The 15156-nt window shown below is 45.0% G+C and overlaps 1 protein-coding gene across 1 annotated transcript; it reads left to right on the top strand.

Moving 5' to 3' along the window:
* Positions 1 to 6311: 6311 nt before the first annotated feature.
* On the top strand, positions 6312 to 13654 carry LOC118075181 (uncharacterized). Its single transcript, XM_088655615.1, has 5 exons — positions 6312 to 6515; positions 7472 to 7525; positions 9337 to 9396; positions 11056 to 11169; positions 13094 to 13654. Exons 1-5 carry the CDS (start codon positions 6462 to 6464, stop codon positions 13643 to 13645), a joined length of 834 nt encoding a protein of 277 aa, XP_088511741.1. The 5' UTR covers positions 6312 to 6461; the 3' UTR covers positions 13646 to 13654.
* Positions 13655 to 15156: the final 1502 nt, after the last annotated feature.

The raw sequence follows: 15156 nt of genomic DNA, 5'->3' as shown, positions 1-15156 counted from the left end.
CCCTTGCCTCTCTATCATGAAACCCAGGAGGTCATGATCACTTCCTCCTAAAGTTCCAGTACTTAAATCAGGCATCCCCAAACTTCGGCCCTCCAGGTGTTTTGGACTACAATTCCCATCTCTGACCACTGGTCCTCTTAGCTAGGGATCGTGGGAGTTGTAGGCAAAAACATCTGGAGGGCCGCAGTTTGGGGATGTCAAACAGTTCCTCCTCGTTAGTGAGGACCAGGATCTAAGAGCGCACACTCAAACACATGGTGGTTCCTTTGTCCTTCATCTCTACACCCCTGGTGTCATACGTCATCCGCTGAGTGACGGGTGGGCGTAGCTGGGAGTACTATTTAATGCAAACTGAACTGCTTCCAACAGATGTATTGATTTACCAAGTACTGATTCACCAAATGACAGGTGACTTGCTTTAATGGTAAATACCAGTACTTTTAAGTTGGGATTGAAAATACACCAGCAACCAGTGTTGCTGGTGCAGTAATGGTGTTATAACACTGTGTCTCCCATCAAGACCCTGGTGGGTATATTCTGAACCAGCTGAATTTTCCAAGCTGTCTTCAAGTGCAGTCCCATGGAGATGACATTACAGTCAACAATCTTGGATGTGCCTAGAAAATGGATTACTGTGGCTAGGTCTGACCTCTCTAAATAGGGCTGCAGTTGGTATATGCAGTCGGTATATGCAATCATGGCTAACCCCACCACCTGAGCCTTTTCTCTGAGAAAATTCTCAAGCTGTATAGCTGGTCTTTTGGGTGATGCAGTGTGTCACCCTATCTAAGGCCAGTTGTAAACCACTTTCTGTAGCACATGGTATCCCAACCCACAGCACCTGCATCCTACTCAGATTTTTTCCTTGGATTTTTGCCCTTCTCCACCCCCAAAACAACTCCCAAGTGCCAGTTTAGAACTTTACAGTACAGCCTCCCTTGGATCAGAAAATGGAAAAAAAAAAGAACAGCAGAGATGACCTACCCTCATGATTACTTCTCCCAGGGGTTTCATGTAGATGGGGCAGAGCAAAAGTTCCCCAGCACCATTCTTCTGAGAACCACTATCCAGGAGTGACCTGAACCCCACCATAAAGCAATGCCTTCAAGCCCAACCCAGACGAGCAATTGGAAGGTTACCATGGTTGGTATCAAATGACACCGAGTGGTCCAGGAAAACTACTGTTCCATATAACAAGATTGAATAACAAATAGGATGATATGATTACAGCCCACCTTTCACCAAATGGTGCCAGTTCTACTCCAGAGGGTAGGATCTAAACCTTGAATTACAAGAAAGGAGATTCCAGCTAAACGTAAGGAGGAACTTTCTGATGGTAAAAGCTGTTCAACTGCGCAGCAGACTCCATCGGGAGGTGGTGGATTCTCCTTCATTGGAGGCTTTTAAGCAGAGGTTGGATGGCCATCTGTCAGGGATTCTTCAGTTAAGATTCCTGCATTGCAGGGGCTTGGACCAGATGGCTCTTGTGGTCCCTTCCAACTCTTCAGTTCTATGAGTCTAGGGTGGGTTGCAAAAATAGAGCAATTAAAAACAAAACACACTTCTTACCTGTGCTCTTTTTCTTAAAATGTTTAGGGGTACTAATTTTCCTACTCATGTTGATGCCAAACTTAGATTCACAAAAGGTTTAGGGGTATGCATACCCCTGCACGCCCCCCCCCCAAGAAAAAAGCATTGCTTATTACAAATAATAAAATTACAACCACAAACCATCCAGTAACAAAATCAACAAAGCAGCAATCAGAGCCTAGTAGTAGTAGTAGAATGGCAATGCACAGGGGCTTGAATGGGTCAGCAACCTTTTTCAGCTGTGGGCCGGTACACCGTCCCTCAGACCTTGTGAGGGGCCGGACTATATTTTGGCAAAAAAATTGAACGAAATCCTATGCCCCACAAATAACCCAGTGATGCATTTTAAATAAAAGGGCACATTCTACTCATGTGAAAACACGCTGATTCCTGGACCGTCTGCGGTCTGTATTTAGAAGGCGATTGGGCCGGATCCGGCCCCCAGGCCTTAGGTTGCCTTCTCTGGGCTTGAGCATGGCTTCCTTGTGGCCTACCCAAGCACTGTGCAAGGACCTCAAGGGCTGCTGTAGCTCAGAGAATGAGGCAGCATCTCCAGCACAGCAGTGAGAGGATGCCAGGCACCATGGCGCCATTAATTCCCAGGCCAAGGCCATTAGCCGCTCTGATTCCAACACCTAAGCAGCTTTCTCAACAAAAGAGCCTTAGAACGCTGAGCAAGAGCAATGCAGGAAGCAAATGCTTCTTGCCCCCTCAGGAGACTTGGAAAATCTCTTCCATTTCAACACACCCAGACCCGTCTGTATTCTCACTCTCCTCCTGGGCTGAGCATGCGAAGGATATACTGTAGTGGCCGTTCTGCTGGCATAGCAGCAGTGTGTCTCTCCCAGTCACTGAGTGAGAGACACGCTTCTGCTGTGCCAGCAGAATGGCAACTATATCCAATGCACGCTCAGCCCAGGAGAAGGGGGTGAAACAATACAGGCGAGTGGCTGAGTGGATTTCTGGGACCCTAATGTAGATATCCAAGGCAGACCTTTTAACATCACAGTAATCCAAGTTTATGCACCAACTACCGGTGCTGAAGAAAGTGAAATTGACCAATTCTATGAAGACCTACAACACCTTCTAGAAATGACACCAAAGAAGGATGTTCTTCTCATTACAGGGGGCTGGAATGCTAAAGTAGGGAATCAAGAGATAAAAGGAACAACTGGCAAGTTTGGCCTTGGAGTTCAAAATGAAGCAGGGCAAAGGCTAATAGAGTTCTGTCAAGAGAACAAGCTGGTCATCACAAACACTCTCTTCCAACAACACAAGAGACGACTCTACACATGGATATCACCAAATGGACAGCATCGAAATCAGATTGATTATATTCTCTGCAGCCAAAGATGGAGAAGCTCTATACAGTCAGCAAAAACAAGACCTGGAGCTGACTGTAACTCAGATCATCAGCTTCTTATAGCAAAATTCCAGCTTAAACTGAAGAAAGTAGGAAAAACCACTGGGCCAGTAAAATACAATCTGAATCAAATCCCTTATGAATACACAGTGGAAGTGAGGAACAGGTTTAAGGATTTAGATTTGGTGGACAGAGTGCCTGAAGAACTATGGATGGAGGCTCGTAACATTATACAGGAGGCAGCAACGAAAACCATCCCAAGGAAAAGGAAATGCAAGAAAGCAAAATGGCTGTCCAACGAGGCCTTACAAATAGCGGAGGAGAGGAGGCAAGCAAAATGCAAGGGAGATAGGGAAAGATACAGGAAACTGAATGCAGATTTCCAAAAAACAGCAAGGAGAGACAAGAGGGTCTTCTTAAATGAGCAATGCAAAGAAATAGAGGAAAACAATAGAATGGGGAAAACCAGAGATCTGTTCAAGAAAATTGGAGATATGAAAGGAACATTTCATACAAAGGTTACCATAATCAAGGACAAAAGTGGTAAGGACCTAACAGAAGCAGAAGACATCAAGAAGAGGTGGCAAGAATACACAGAGGAATTATACCAGAAAGATATGGAGGTCTCGTACACCTCAGGTAGTGTGGTTGCTGACCTTGAGCCAGACATCTTGGAGAGTGAAGTCAAATGGGCCTTAGAAAGCACTGCTAATAACAAGGCCAGTGGAAGTGATGATATTCCAGCTGAACTGTTTAAAATTTTAAAAGATGATGCTGTTAAGGTGCTACACCCAATATGCCAGCAAGTTTGGAAAACTCAGCAATGGCCAGAGGATTGGAGAAGATCAGTCTACATCCCAATTCCAGGTTATGCTTAAAATTCTACAAGGCAGGCTTAGGCAGTATGTGGACCGAGAACTCCCAGAAGTGCAAGCTGGATTTCGAAAGGGCAGAGGAACCAGAGACCAAATAGCAAACATGCGCTGGATTATGGAGAAAGCTAGAGAGTTCCAGAAAAACGTCTACTTCTGCTTCATTGACTATGCAAAAGCCTTTGACTGTGTCGACCACAGCAAACTATGGCAAGTTCTTAAAGAAATGGGAGTGCCTGATCACCTCATCTGTCTCCTGAGAAATCTTTATGTGGGACAAGAAGCTACAGTTAGAACTGGATATGGAACAATTGATTGGTTCAAAATTGGGAAAGGAGTACGACAAGGTTGTATATTGTCTCCCTGCTTATTTAACTTATATGCAGAATTCATCATGCGAAAGGCTGGACTAGATGAATCCCAAGCCGGAATTAAGATTGCTGGAAGAAATATAAACAACCTCAGATATGCAGATGACACAACCTTGATGGCAGAAAGCGAGGAGGAATTAAAGAACCTTTTAATGAGGGTGAAAGAGGAGAGCGCAAAATATGGTCTGAAGCTCAACATCAAAAAAACCAAGATCATGGCCACTGGTCCCATCACCTCCTGGCAAATAGAAGGGGAAGAAATGGAGGCAGTGAGAGATTTTACTTTCTTGGGCTCCTTGATCACTGCAGATGGTGACAGCAGTCACGAAATTAAAAGACGCCTGCTCCTTGGGAGAAAAGCAATGACAAACCTAGACAGCATCTTAAAAAGCAGAGACATCACCTTGCCGACAAAGGTCCGTATAGTTAAAGCTATGGTTTTCCCAGTAGTGATGTATGGAAGTGAGAGCTGGACCATAAAGAAGGCTGATCGCCGAAGAATTGATGCTTTTGAATTATGGTGCTGGAGGAGACTCTTGAGAGTCCCATGGACTGCAAGAAGATCAAACCTATCCATTCTTAAGGAAATCAGCCCTGAGTGCTCCCTGGAAGGACAGATCGTGAAGCTGAGGCTCCAATACTTTGGCCACCTCATGAGAAGAGAAGAATCCTTGGAAAAGACCCTGATGTTGGGAAAGATTGAGGGCACAAGGAGAAGGGGACGGCAGAGGATGAGATGGTTGGACAGTGTTCTCGAAGCTACGAACATGAGTTTGACCAAACTGCGGGAGGCAGTGCAAGACAGGGGTGCCTGGCGTGCTATGGTCCATGGGGTCACGAAGAGTCGGACACGACTAAACGACTAAACAACAACAACAAATGTAGATATGCTTTCCATGCCAGTGGTGATGTCATAGTGGAGTATATGCCACAGCGCTCTGTTACCATAGCTGTGAGCGTGGCATGGAACAGATTGCCTTGGTGTGAGGTGTCTTCTTCGCAAAGGCAAAATGCTACCACTTTGTGGCTAATAGAATTAAAAATGACCCAAAGGTAGGTTTCTAGAGGTAATGGCTTCCTGGTTTAGAGATGCAGATCCTAACTAGGCTGTGGACACTAAAATCAGTAGATGTCAGAATCACAGTACTGTTAGCGGAGGAAGGCTAGCACTGTTTGCCCTCACAGCCAGCAGCACTCCCATTTGCAGAGCAAGCCTGGTGGACTGTACTTGCAAACGAGTTTATTCAGAAGAGGATAACTACCCTCCAACATTCCTTAGAAAATGGGGACATTCTTTCACTTGAAGTGGGGCACAACAAGAGTTGTGTCAAGGTTATGTAATGAGGAATCCTGGGAACAGTATTTTATTAAGGCTGGTGTGAATTACAGGTCTGTGAGGTAGACACCCTTATCAAACAACAGTTCCTAAGATTCTCTGGCGGGGGGCGGGGACAGGGAAGCTATGTCAGCTATTATTATTATTATTATTATTATTATTATTATTATTATTATTATTTGTATTCCGCCCTATATCTTCAGGGCAGTTCACAGCTAAAGAGATATGAGTATGGATATTGCCAAAGTTATATTTGGTTTTGCTCTAAGAAAACATGATTAGCTCAGGAGAGGCAATTTATTCTGGAGCTGTGCATTAAGTCACAATGGGCTGAGGTCAACAGCATTTAAAAAAACCCCAACTCCTTTCATGAGTTTGGCTTCCTATTCAGGATGCAAAAAGAGCAGAAAGTGGGTACCAAGAGATTAAGCCATGAAGTAGTTTGCCAGTTACAAAGATGAATGGAAATACTCACTGAAATTGTGAGCCAGTGTGGTGTAGTGGTTAAGAGTGGTAGACTCGTAATCTGGGGAACCGGGTTCATGTTTCCGCTCCTCCACATGCGGCTGCTGGGTGACCTTGGGCTAGTCACACTTCTCTGAAGTCTCTCAGCCCCACTCACCTCACAGAGTGTTTGTTGTGGGGGGAGGAAGGGAAAGGAGAATGTTAGCTGCTTTGAGACTCCTTCGGGTAGTGATAAAGCGGGATATCAAATCCAAACTCTTCTTCTTCTTCTTCTTCTTCTTCTTCTTCTTCTTCTTCTTCTTCTTCTTCTTCTTCTTCTTCTTCTTCTTCTTCTTCTTCTTCTTCTTCTTCTTCTTCTTCTTCTTCTTCTTCTTCTTCTTCTTCTTCTTCATGTAGGAACATGGTAAAAGTGGTCCTTTTCAGCAAAGCTCTCTATTAAACCTTTGTTTTAGACTTCTGCTCTGATGGATGTTGCCAAATCTCCAGACAACATGGAGGGACTAAGGCATAGATTCATGGTAAATTCCTTATTTAACTCTATGGGGTTTTCTTCTGTCTATATCAATGTTTCCCAAACTTGGGCCTCCAGATGTTTTCGGACTGCAACTCCCATCCAGTGGTCAGGGATGATGGGAATCGTAGTCCAAAAACAGCGGGAGATTTAAGTTTGGGAAATACTGGTCTATATGTTCCAGATCACAGAAGACAATGTTGTTTTCTAATATTTATAAAATAAATTCTCCTTCCTTTTCTCCTATCATCACCATCCTCATCCTCCTCAAATATTTTCAGATTAACAGAGCTGCCTAGTCTTAAAAAAGTAGTGAAAATAAAGTGGGAAATATTTATTTATAAAATGTTCATCCCAGCCTTTCCCCAAAGAGCGTAGGTTAGCATCCATGGATGCACTATTTTATCTTTATAACAATTCATTGGAATCCTGGAAGGCGAGACCTAAGTTTTGGGCAAATGCTTTTGGGTGAGGGAACCCCAGCAAAAATTTAACAACACAAAAAAGACAGCAAAGCAAAGCATGGAAACATAGGCTGTAAAACTTTTAAAATGTGCCTTTCCCAGTGAACCCCAATATATATCACTTCCCTAGCAAGAACACAAATAGATCACATGTTTGGTAAGTCATAAAATAGTTTACTTACAAAACTCTCCAAAGGTCAGATTCATGTGTTTTTCCATACAGCAGTCAGAGAAAGTTGCACAGGCAGTGAAGTGTTGCTTGGTTACAAGATGGTAAAAGTTACTAAGCTATTGGTATACATAAAGGCTAGTTTCAAACTCCATTCTTGTCCGGAACAAAAGAGCCAGCACTCTTTTCACTTGGCCATTCTATCCAACTAAAATGTATTTTTTTTAAAATCATCCTATGTATTTTGAATTTCTTAAACTTTAGAGAAGTTTGTTGCCCATTTGTGGCCATTTACAATATTGCCTCTATGATCTCCCCCCCCCCCCAAAGCAGAAATGCACAGTGGAGTCTGGGACAAGACCAGCTTCTGACACCAACCTTAAGGTAAAATGACTGCTGCATTTCCAGGCAATTGTGCCTCTTCTCTATATCCTGCTAATGATGCAAAGAATAGAGGGGTCTTTTTTTGCAGTACTAAAACCATGTTTTCAAGAGAGGAGTATTTCCTTAAATGTAGTACTTGCTTTCCAATAACACTGTATTATGAATTCAGGGGAATGAAGTTTGGAGCTCAGGGTATATTATCTGCCATGCCAGATAATTAGATAATTGTATAACTGATCATCAGGAAAATAGTTCTAATATTCTAAGGGATGCCCTGTTTTTTATTAAGAGATTTATTGTCACCAACAGGCGACTCAACTAAACAGTAGTTGTCTAATCTACTACATTAAAGGTAAAGGTAAAGGGACCCCTGACCATTAGGTCCAGTCATGACCGACTCTGGGGTTGCGCGCTCATCTCGCATTATTGGCCAAGGGAGCTGGCGTATAGCTTCCAGGTCATGTGGCCAGCATGACAGAGCAGCACATGGAAACGCTGTTTACCTTCCCGCTGTAGCGGTTCCTATTTATCTACTTGCATTTTGACGTGCTTTCGAACTGCTAGGTTGGCTGGAGCTGGGACCAAGCAACGGGAGCTCACCCCGTCACAGGGATTCGAACCGCCGACCTTCTGATCAGCAAGCCCTAGGCTCAGTGGTTTAACCCACAGCGCCACCTGGGTCCCTCAATCTACTACATTAAGTAACACCAAATCTTTTAATTGAATGAAAAGGTGCCCTTGACTAATTCAGCAGCAACATTTAAATATTTTTTTAAAAATTATTTTGAATGCTAGAAATGTTACAATAACCTTTGTAACATTTTGTTATTAAAAACAACAGCTGTAGGTGGCAGGCACCATCTTAGGATATGGATTGATTCGTCTCTTACACACAGGAGACTTTTTTTGAAGATGGTACCAATGCCACAAATGGGGGCATCTTCTGAACACAAAGTGTGCTTTCTGTCTTCAGAAGCTTTGTACTAATATGCAAATTCATGCAGATTTATTCATTAACCAACAAAAATGCATAAGGTTTAATAACTTGCAGCACAATCCTACACATCTCTACTCAGATATATAACTTGTTGAGTTCAGTGGGGCTTACTTTCAGGTACGGTAAGCGGAGCACAGGATTGCATCTCCAGGCTGCAATCCTAAACCACTCTCTTATTAGAGAGCAAACCTGTTTAGGATTGCATGTTAATGGAGTGGCCAGGTGCAGGGGGGCAGAGAGAACAGGACGCCTCCTGCACCTTTAACAGAGGGGATTTCAGCAGGTTTACCTGTCCATACAAGGAACACCTGCTAAAAATCCCTCTTTTGTCACCCTTGTGTTATCTTTGCATCTGCCCACTTTGCATGCTAAATTTCTTCAGTCAGGAAAGTACCATATTGGCCATATTGTAAGCCGCACCCAAATATAAGCCACACCTTTAAAACTCAAGAGGGGGAAAAAAAAAGACAATACCCGAATATAAGCCGCTCCCTTAAAATTCTGCAGGCACTCAGACCTGTTCTGTTTTACCACAAATCTGTTTCAGCAGCGATATCATAAAAGCCAATTTTTGTAAGGTTGCGAATTTAAGCCACATTTAACTTCTCATGGTCAGAATTGGGGGGGGGGGGTGAGGCTTATATTCAGGCCAGTACGGTACTTCAACTAAGTTTTTACAAAAGCTATTTCAAGCAATTCACATTTATTATTGCCGCATTTCAGAGAGCTTTAGCCGAGGGAGAATCGGACATAGGCAGCTGCTTTTCTATTCTAAGAAGTTATTCTATTTACCATGTAATTATTTCTGAAACAGGATATCATCTATATGCCCACAGATGGACTCGTGGAAAAAACAGGGGATCTGGCTCATCAAGTAGGTTTGTACTTTTTTTTTCAGCTTTGTTATATAAAGCTCTGTAGCAACTGTCTTCATTTGTGGATGTCAACACTACCATTTTCTGAACTTAGGGCCACGTTGAGGACAAAGCTCCTGCAGTTTTGACAGTTGCCTACAAAAGGGAATTTCAGCCATGTGTGAGATTCACTGATATTTCCCTTTTGGAATAATGAACAGTTTGGAAATGTTTGTGTTTAGATCACGGCTCACAAACATTCAACAAAATGTTCTGCGATCGGAAAAAACAAGCAACACTTACCTGGTCTGGAAAGGCTCAGAATTTGATCAAGTTTCGTATCCTAATGGTTTAAGTCGATATTTTGGACAATGTGTTATCCACAATCAGTGCTGGATTTAGGGAGGTGTGTGCAGTTCCCTTACACAGGGCGCCAAACTGAGGGGGCGCAATTTATTTATTTTTAAAAAAGAACTACTGTGAAAATAAGAATGGGATGTGTGTCAGGGACTGGGCAGGTGAGGAGGAGGAGTGGAGACCCACACACACACACCTCAGGAAGCTTCCAGTCAGGCCGATGAAGGGCGAATGGACACAGGTTCGTTGTGGTGGGAGATGGGACACAGTCCAGAAGAAGAAAAGAGCTGGGAAATAATGGATAGTGAAGAACAGGTTCAAAATAGCAGGTGCGTTAGCCCTGAACAGAGACAGGAGTCACATCTGTTAGAAACAGCACAGCAGCCTAGTGACACAATGTCTTTGGAGAGTATGCTTGCTTCTTTCCTTCCTTCCCCTAGAACCTATGTACTTTCTGGTGCTGACATTTAAAGCCCTAAACAGCCTCGGTCCAGTATACCTGAAGGAGCGTCTCCACCCCCATCGTTCTGCCCGGACACTGAGGTCCAGCTCCGAGGGCCTTCTGGCGGTTCCCTCACTACGAGAAGCCAAGTTACAGGGAACCAGGCAGAGGGCCTTCTCGGTAGTGGCACCCACCCTGTGGAATGCCCTCCCACCAGAGGTCAAAGAGAACAACAATTACCAGACCTTCTAAAGGCATCTTAAGGCAGCCCTGTTTAGGGAAGCTTTTAATGTTTGATGGATTTCTGTATTTTAATATTTTGTTGGAAGCCGCCCAGAGTTCCCCCAGCCAGATGGGCGGGGTATAAATAATAAATTATTATTATTATTATTATTATTATTATTATTATTATTATTATTATTATTTCTTTAGCGATCACTGGTAGACGAGTAAGATTGTCTTCCATAAACACAGTTTTAACAATGAGTCTGTAAGTGAATGTGGAGACCAATTCTGGATCCACATGTCCTTCCGCAGTGGGGACATTGGTTTCCGGGCAGGAGTTGATCATGGTGTTGATTTGCCAAGCGTGCCCTCCTCTTAGCACGTTTCTCCCTTGCTTCCTGAGTTTCTCAAAGCCCATGGCACCTTTGGTAAAGGCTGTTCTCCAATTGGAGCACTCGCAGGCAAGTGTTTCCCAATTGTTGTCGTTTATATATACACCGTATTATATGTCTCGGAACAGAAAGCCAAACAGAGATAGGGGGATTTTAGCGGCCACCGCAGACAGCAGATGGGGTCTGAGAGGTAGGAAGTAGCTGCCAGGGGGGAGCAGCGGGCACTCTGAGCAACAGCTCACATTCAAGTGTTTCCCCTCCAGTCCATGTCAGATGTACAGCAGAAGAGAAGAAACTGCACCAAGGGAGCATTCAGTGTGATTTGCACGACAGGTTCCATGAAGCTGAGGAAGAGAAGTGCAGCTTTTCGTCACCAGGTGCGCTGAGGGTGCTCTCTTGTTTGGTGAGAGGGAAGAGGGGTACAAGGTCTGGGAAGACGTAGGAATGCACGGTGGTGCAATAGGAAAATTTGAAATGCGGGGCTTATTGTGACCAAGGTTGGTCAGGTTGAACAAGGTCTGTTTCTCCTTTAATAGTTGGATAGTAGAAGAAGAAGAGTTTGGATTTGATATCCTGCTTTATCACTACCCGAAGGAGTCTCAAAGCGGCTAACATTCTCCTTTCCCCTCCTCCCCCACAACAGACACCCTGTGAGGTGGGTGGGGCTGAGAGATTTCAGAGAAGTGTGACTAGCCCAAGGTCACCCAGCAGCTGCATATGGAGGAGCGGAGATGCGAACCCGGTTCCCTAGATTACGAGTCTACCGCTCTTAACCACTACACCACACTGCTGAAGAAGGGGGAAATCATGCCTTCTATACAACTATTAAAAATGACATGTCCTCTTTGTCACCTGGCCACCTGATAGCCCTCTCCCTGCGTCCATAGCTATTGCCCTCCTAATGAAAAGTCCTTAATTGCAGGCAGCTGTGTTGCTCCATCTATATCTTCCACAAAACACACCCATTATTGCCTAGCAGACCTAGCAAAGGGTGACGTAGTTGCTGCAGAGAATGCAAGTTCACATCTCTGATAAAGTTGTGAAATTCACTGTGTGAGGATTCATGCTGCTTGTAATTAATATTTATAGGAATTTTCTATATCTATCTATATAATGTGCACATTTTTGTATGTCTTGTTGGCTGCCTTGGGGGCGTTTGGTTGAAAGTGAACTTAGAAGCATATGAATGAATGAATGAATGAATGGGGTAGAGGGCTCATTTCTTAGCATAGAAAAGCATCCTGGGCTAATCCCTGGATGTTCCCTGAATTGAATGAAGCTCTGCGACTATGAAAAGAGACACTCCCCAGTTTCATCTCTCACCAGGGCTGCAGGGTGGATCAGGGCAGGGAAGCAGCTTCCTTAAGAAGTCATTCAGGCCTTGAAGGTGCACCTGCAAATCTCGTGAGTGTATGAAGAGCTGAGCTAGCCATTTAAGCTTGGGAGACTTAAACTGCAGGACGTGCACCTTCAACTTCAGGAAGGGTGACTCTGAGAACCCCACTGGCAAGGTAGCCTGCCTTCACGTTGATCTTAACAAGAATGTATTTTTAAAATGCATTAGAGAAGAGTGTTTTCCCACTTTCCCCCTTACAAGTAGCTCAGCTGGTAGAGCATGAGAACTCATAATCTCATGGTCGTGAGTTTGAGCCACACATGGAACAAAAGACTCCTGCATTGCTGGGGGCTGGACAGGATGACCCTTGCGGTCCCTTCCAACTCTAAGATTCCGTGAAAACGCCATTCCCCAAAAGAACATAAAACCAGCCCTACCACTCTGTCTAAAGGCCTGCCTAGTCCAGCACCCCAAGCAGCACGTAAGGAAAGTGGCCGTCTCTTGCTGCTGCCACCAGTAACTAATATCCAGAGGCATTGCTGGAGGTCTGATCCTGGAGGTAGTGTGCTCCTATGGGAAAGTGGGAAAGAGTTGCAACTTGTTGGTTGCAGCGCAGGCTTTGCATGCAAGCGGTCCTGGGTTTCTGCCCCAAGGACCTTATCATTGATTACAGTCCCTGGCAACAGTTAAGCGGGTGAGAAACTGTCCAGCATTATGCCAGAGGGGCAAACCTTCTTCATGCAAGACCTGTGCTTTAACACTGAGCTGTTCCGCCCATCCCTAGCTGTAAAACTTATGGAAACATGAACTGCTGATTGCCCGAATGCTTTAGATATCCTTCTCTATGCAGACACATAATGTATGTACACATTCTCTCCCTACCCTCTCTGTATCTCTCATTCCACTTGGGTAAATGAGCATGTCTTGTTTTTGTATGATGGTACAGTGTTTTGTCATTGTGCTAGCCTCCAGATTCCGGCGGCAGATTCTGGGAGGAGCTCTCAATTCACCCTGAGTTCAGTGTGAACCTACCTAGCGACAAAAGGCACCAAGCAGCCCACACTCCTATCATGCACTTGATTGGATCAGGAGGGGAAGCATCAGAACCCTTCCCAATGCCTGCAAGGTGGATTCCTCCATCAACAAGAAGGCACGATGACATTGATATGGAACCCAGCAGCGATGCCCAAAGAGCAAATGGAAGTCTCTCTACAGGGACGGCGATCAACCTGCCCGGAATAATTCCAAGGGGCTCTGCGCTTCCGAAAGACTCGGAGGTGGAAGTTCAGGGGCTGGTGCCCGACCTTGCCTTGCTCATGGATGTGGAGCCTTCGGAAGCTGTGGGACTCTCACCAACTTCACCTGTGGCTCCTTTGCCGCAACCTCTGCTGGCGCAGCCGGATAGCGACATCGTTATGCTCGACGAAACAGTTGTCAGGAAGTCAAAGGACATCCCGATTCTAGAGCGGGTTGGGGAAACGCTACGGCAAAAGAAACTGCGCGCCACCCAGACTTGAGGTAGCAGAATGGGCTCTTGTTCGCTGTGATGTGTAACCAATAGGGAACCATGATGGAACTGTGGGCAGGGCAGGGGAAGAAGGAAATTTTCTGCCTGGGCACTACCTCTTCTCTGTTGTCCTCCTTGCATACCTTCTCTTAGTGGAGGTTGGCGCATCAGGGCGAGTGCCACTCTGCTATCAACCTCTGTCTGCCCTCACCCCACTGGCCTGCATTCTTGCAACCAAGTGCAGAAGGGTGGCCCTAGGACCCTAGGTGTTGGCTTCTTCCTCCTTAGTAACATGTTGCCCATGTAGAACTCAGCAGGTAGCGTAGCAGGATGGGCACAAAACTAGAGTTTGTTGGCAATGGCTGCCATTGGGTCTGCCTATCATTGACTCTGGCTCCACCTACTGTTGGCTTCCCTGCCTCCTGCCCTACCAGTCCAGCCACCATTGCCTTGCAGAGAGACCTAGAAGAAGACATGGGAGCTCCTTGTGGTGGAACCCAATGGGTTTCTGCTTCTGCCAGTCCATTCAGCCCAGGAACTCTCTGGCTCAGGTGGCAAGCAAAAAAATGGAGACAGACAGACAGACAGAGTACTGCAGGACGGAAAAGGGGAAGTGTTTTTGATTAGGCCTAAATGCATTCTGACTGATGTCTTTCCCAAGGGCACAAGCACATGAAGAATCTGACATACAAAATCTACCACTGATTAGTTTCATTGGGTGACCAAGGTTCTGGTACTGCGAGGTAGAAAATGCTCTCCTTCTCCACACTATGTTTAACATCATCTTCCTCTGTCATCTGTGTTCTAAGCTCCTAGCTGATTTAGCTTTTCCTCATACACAGTGCTTTCTCTCTCTAAAATAATAATAATGTTTTGGGGTACTCTCATTTTGACTCAAGAAAACCACCATTTTATAGTTCAAATCGGGGGAAATAAATACAGTAAATGGACAAAAGTACAAGGATTCAAAAAATGTTTAGGGGTATGCGTCCCCCTGCTTCCCCCCGCCCCCAGAAAAAAAAGCACTGCTCGTATGGGAGGTGCTCTCTTTTATTTATCTATTTACTTTCACACGCATGCATAACTCACCCTCTTCCCATCATGGAACCCAAGGCAGGACCCACCAGGTCCCCAAAGTGGTCATCCATCCACACACTGACCCAAACATGCTTGGCTTCAACAAAGTGGCGGGACTTTGGATCATACCCTGGGACACTCCCTGGCAGGTTAGACATGGTGACTTATGCAAAAGGACCTGGGTTCTGTCCTCAGCATATCCGTGTAGGGCTGGGGGAAAGGGTCGCACCTGAAATCCTAGAGAGGTGCTGCCGATAGGTGTAGACGTATTGAGCCAGACAGACCAATAGCCTGACTTGGGTAAAAGCAGCTTCCTGCGTTCATTGTTTCTGTTGCCCTGTTCTAGCTCTGTGCACCTGCAGTCTTCCGTCAGGAAGCACCCAAGTTCCGCATAGTTTAATGCTTTAGTTTTGTGGAGATTGCATGTCTCACTAATGTTTCCTT

Source organism: Zootoca vivipara, chromosome 1 (genome assembly GCF_965207765.1).
Source record: "Zootoca vivipara chromosome 1, rZooViv2.hap1.1, whole genome shotgun sequence".
Classification (NCBI taxonomy): domain Eukaryota; kingdom Metazoa; phylum Chordata; class Lepidosauria; order Squamata; family Lacertidae; genus Zootoca; species Zootoca vivipara.
The sequence above is the reverse complement of the archived record's forward strand: the minus strand, read 5'-3'. Positions and strand labels throughout refer to the sequence as shown.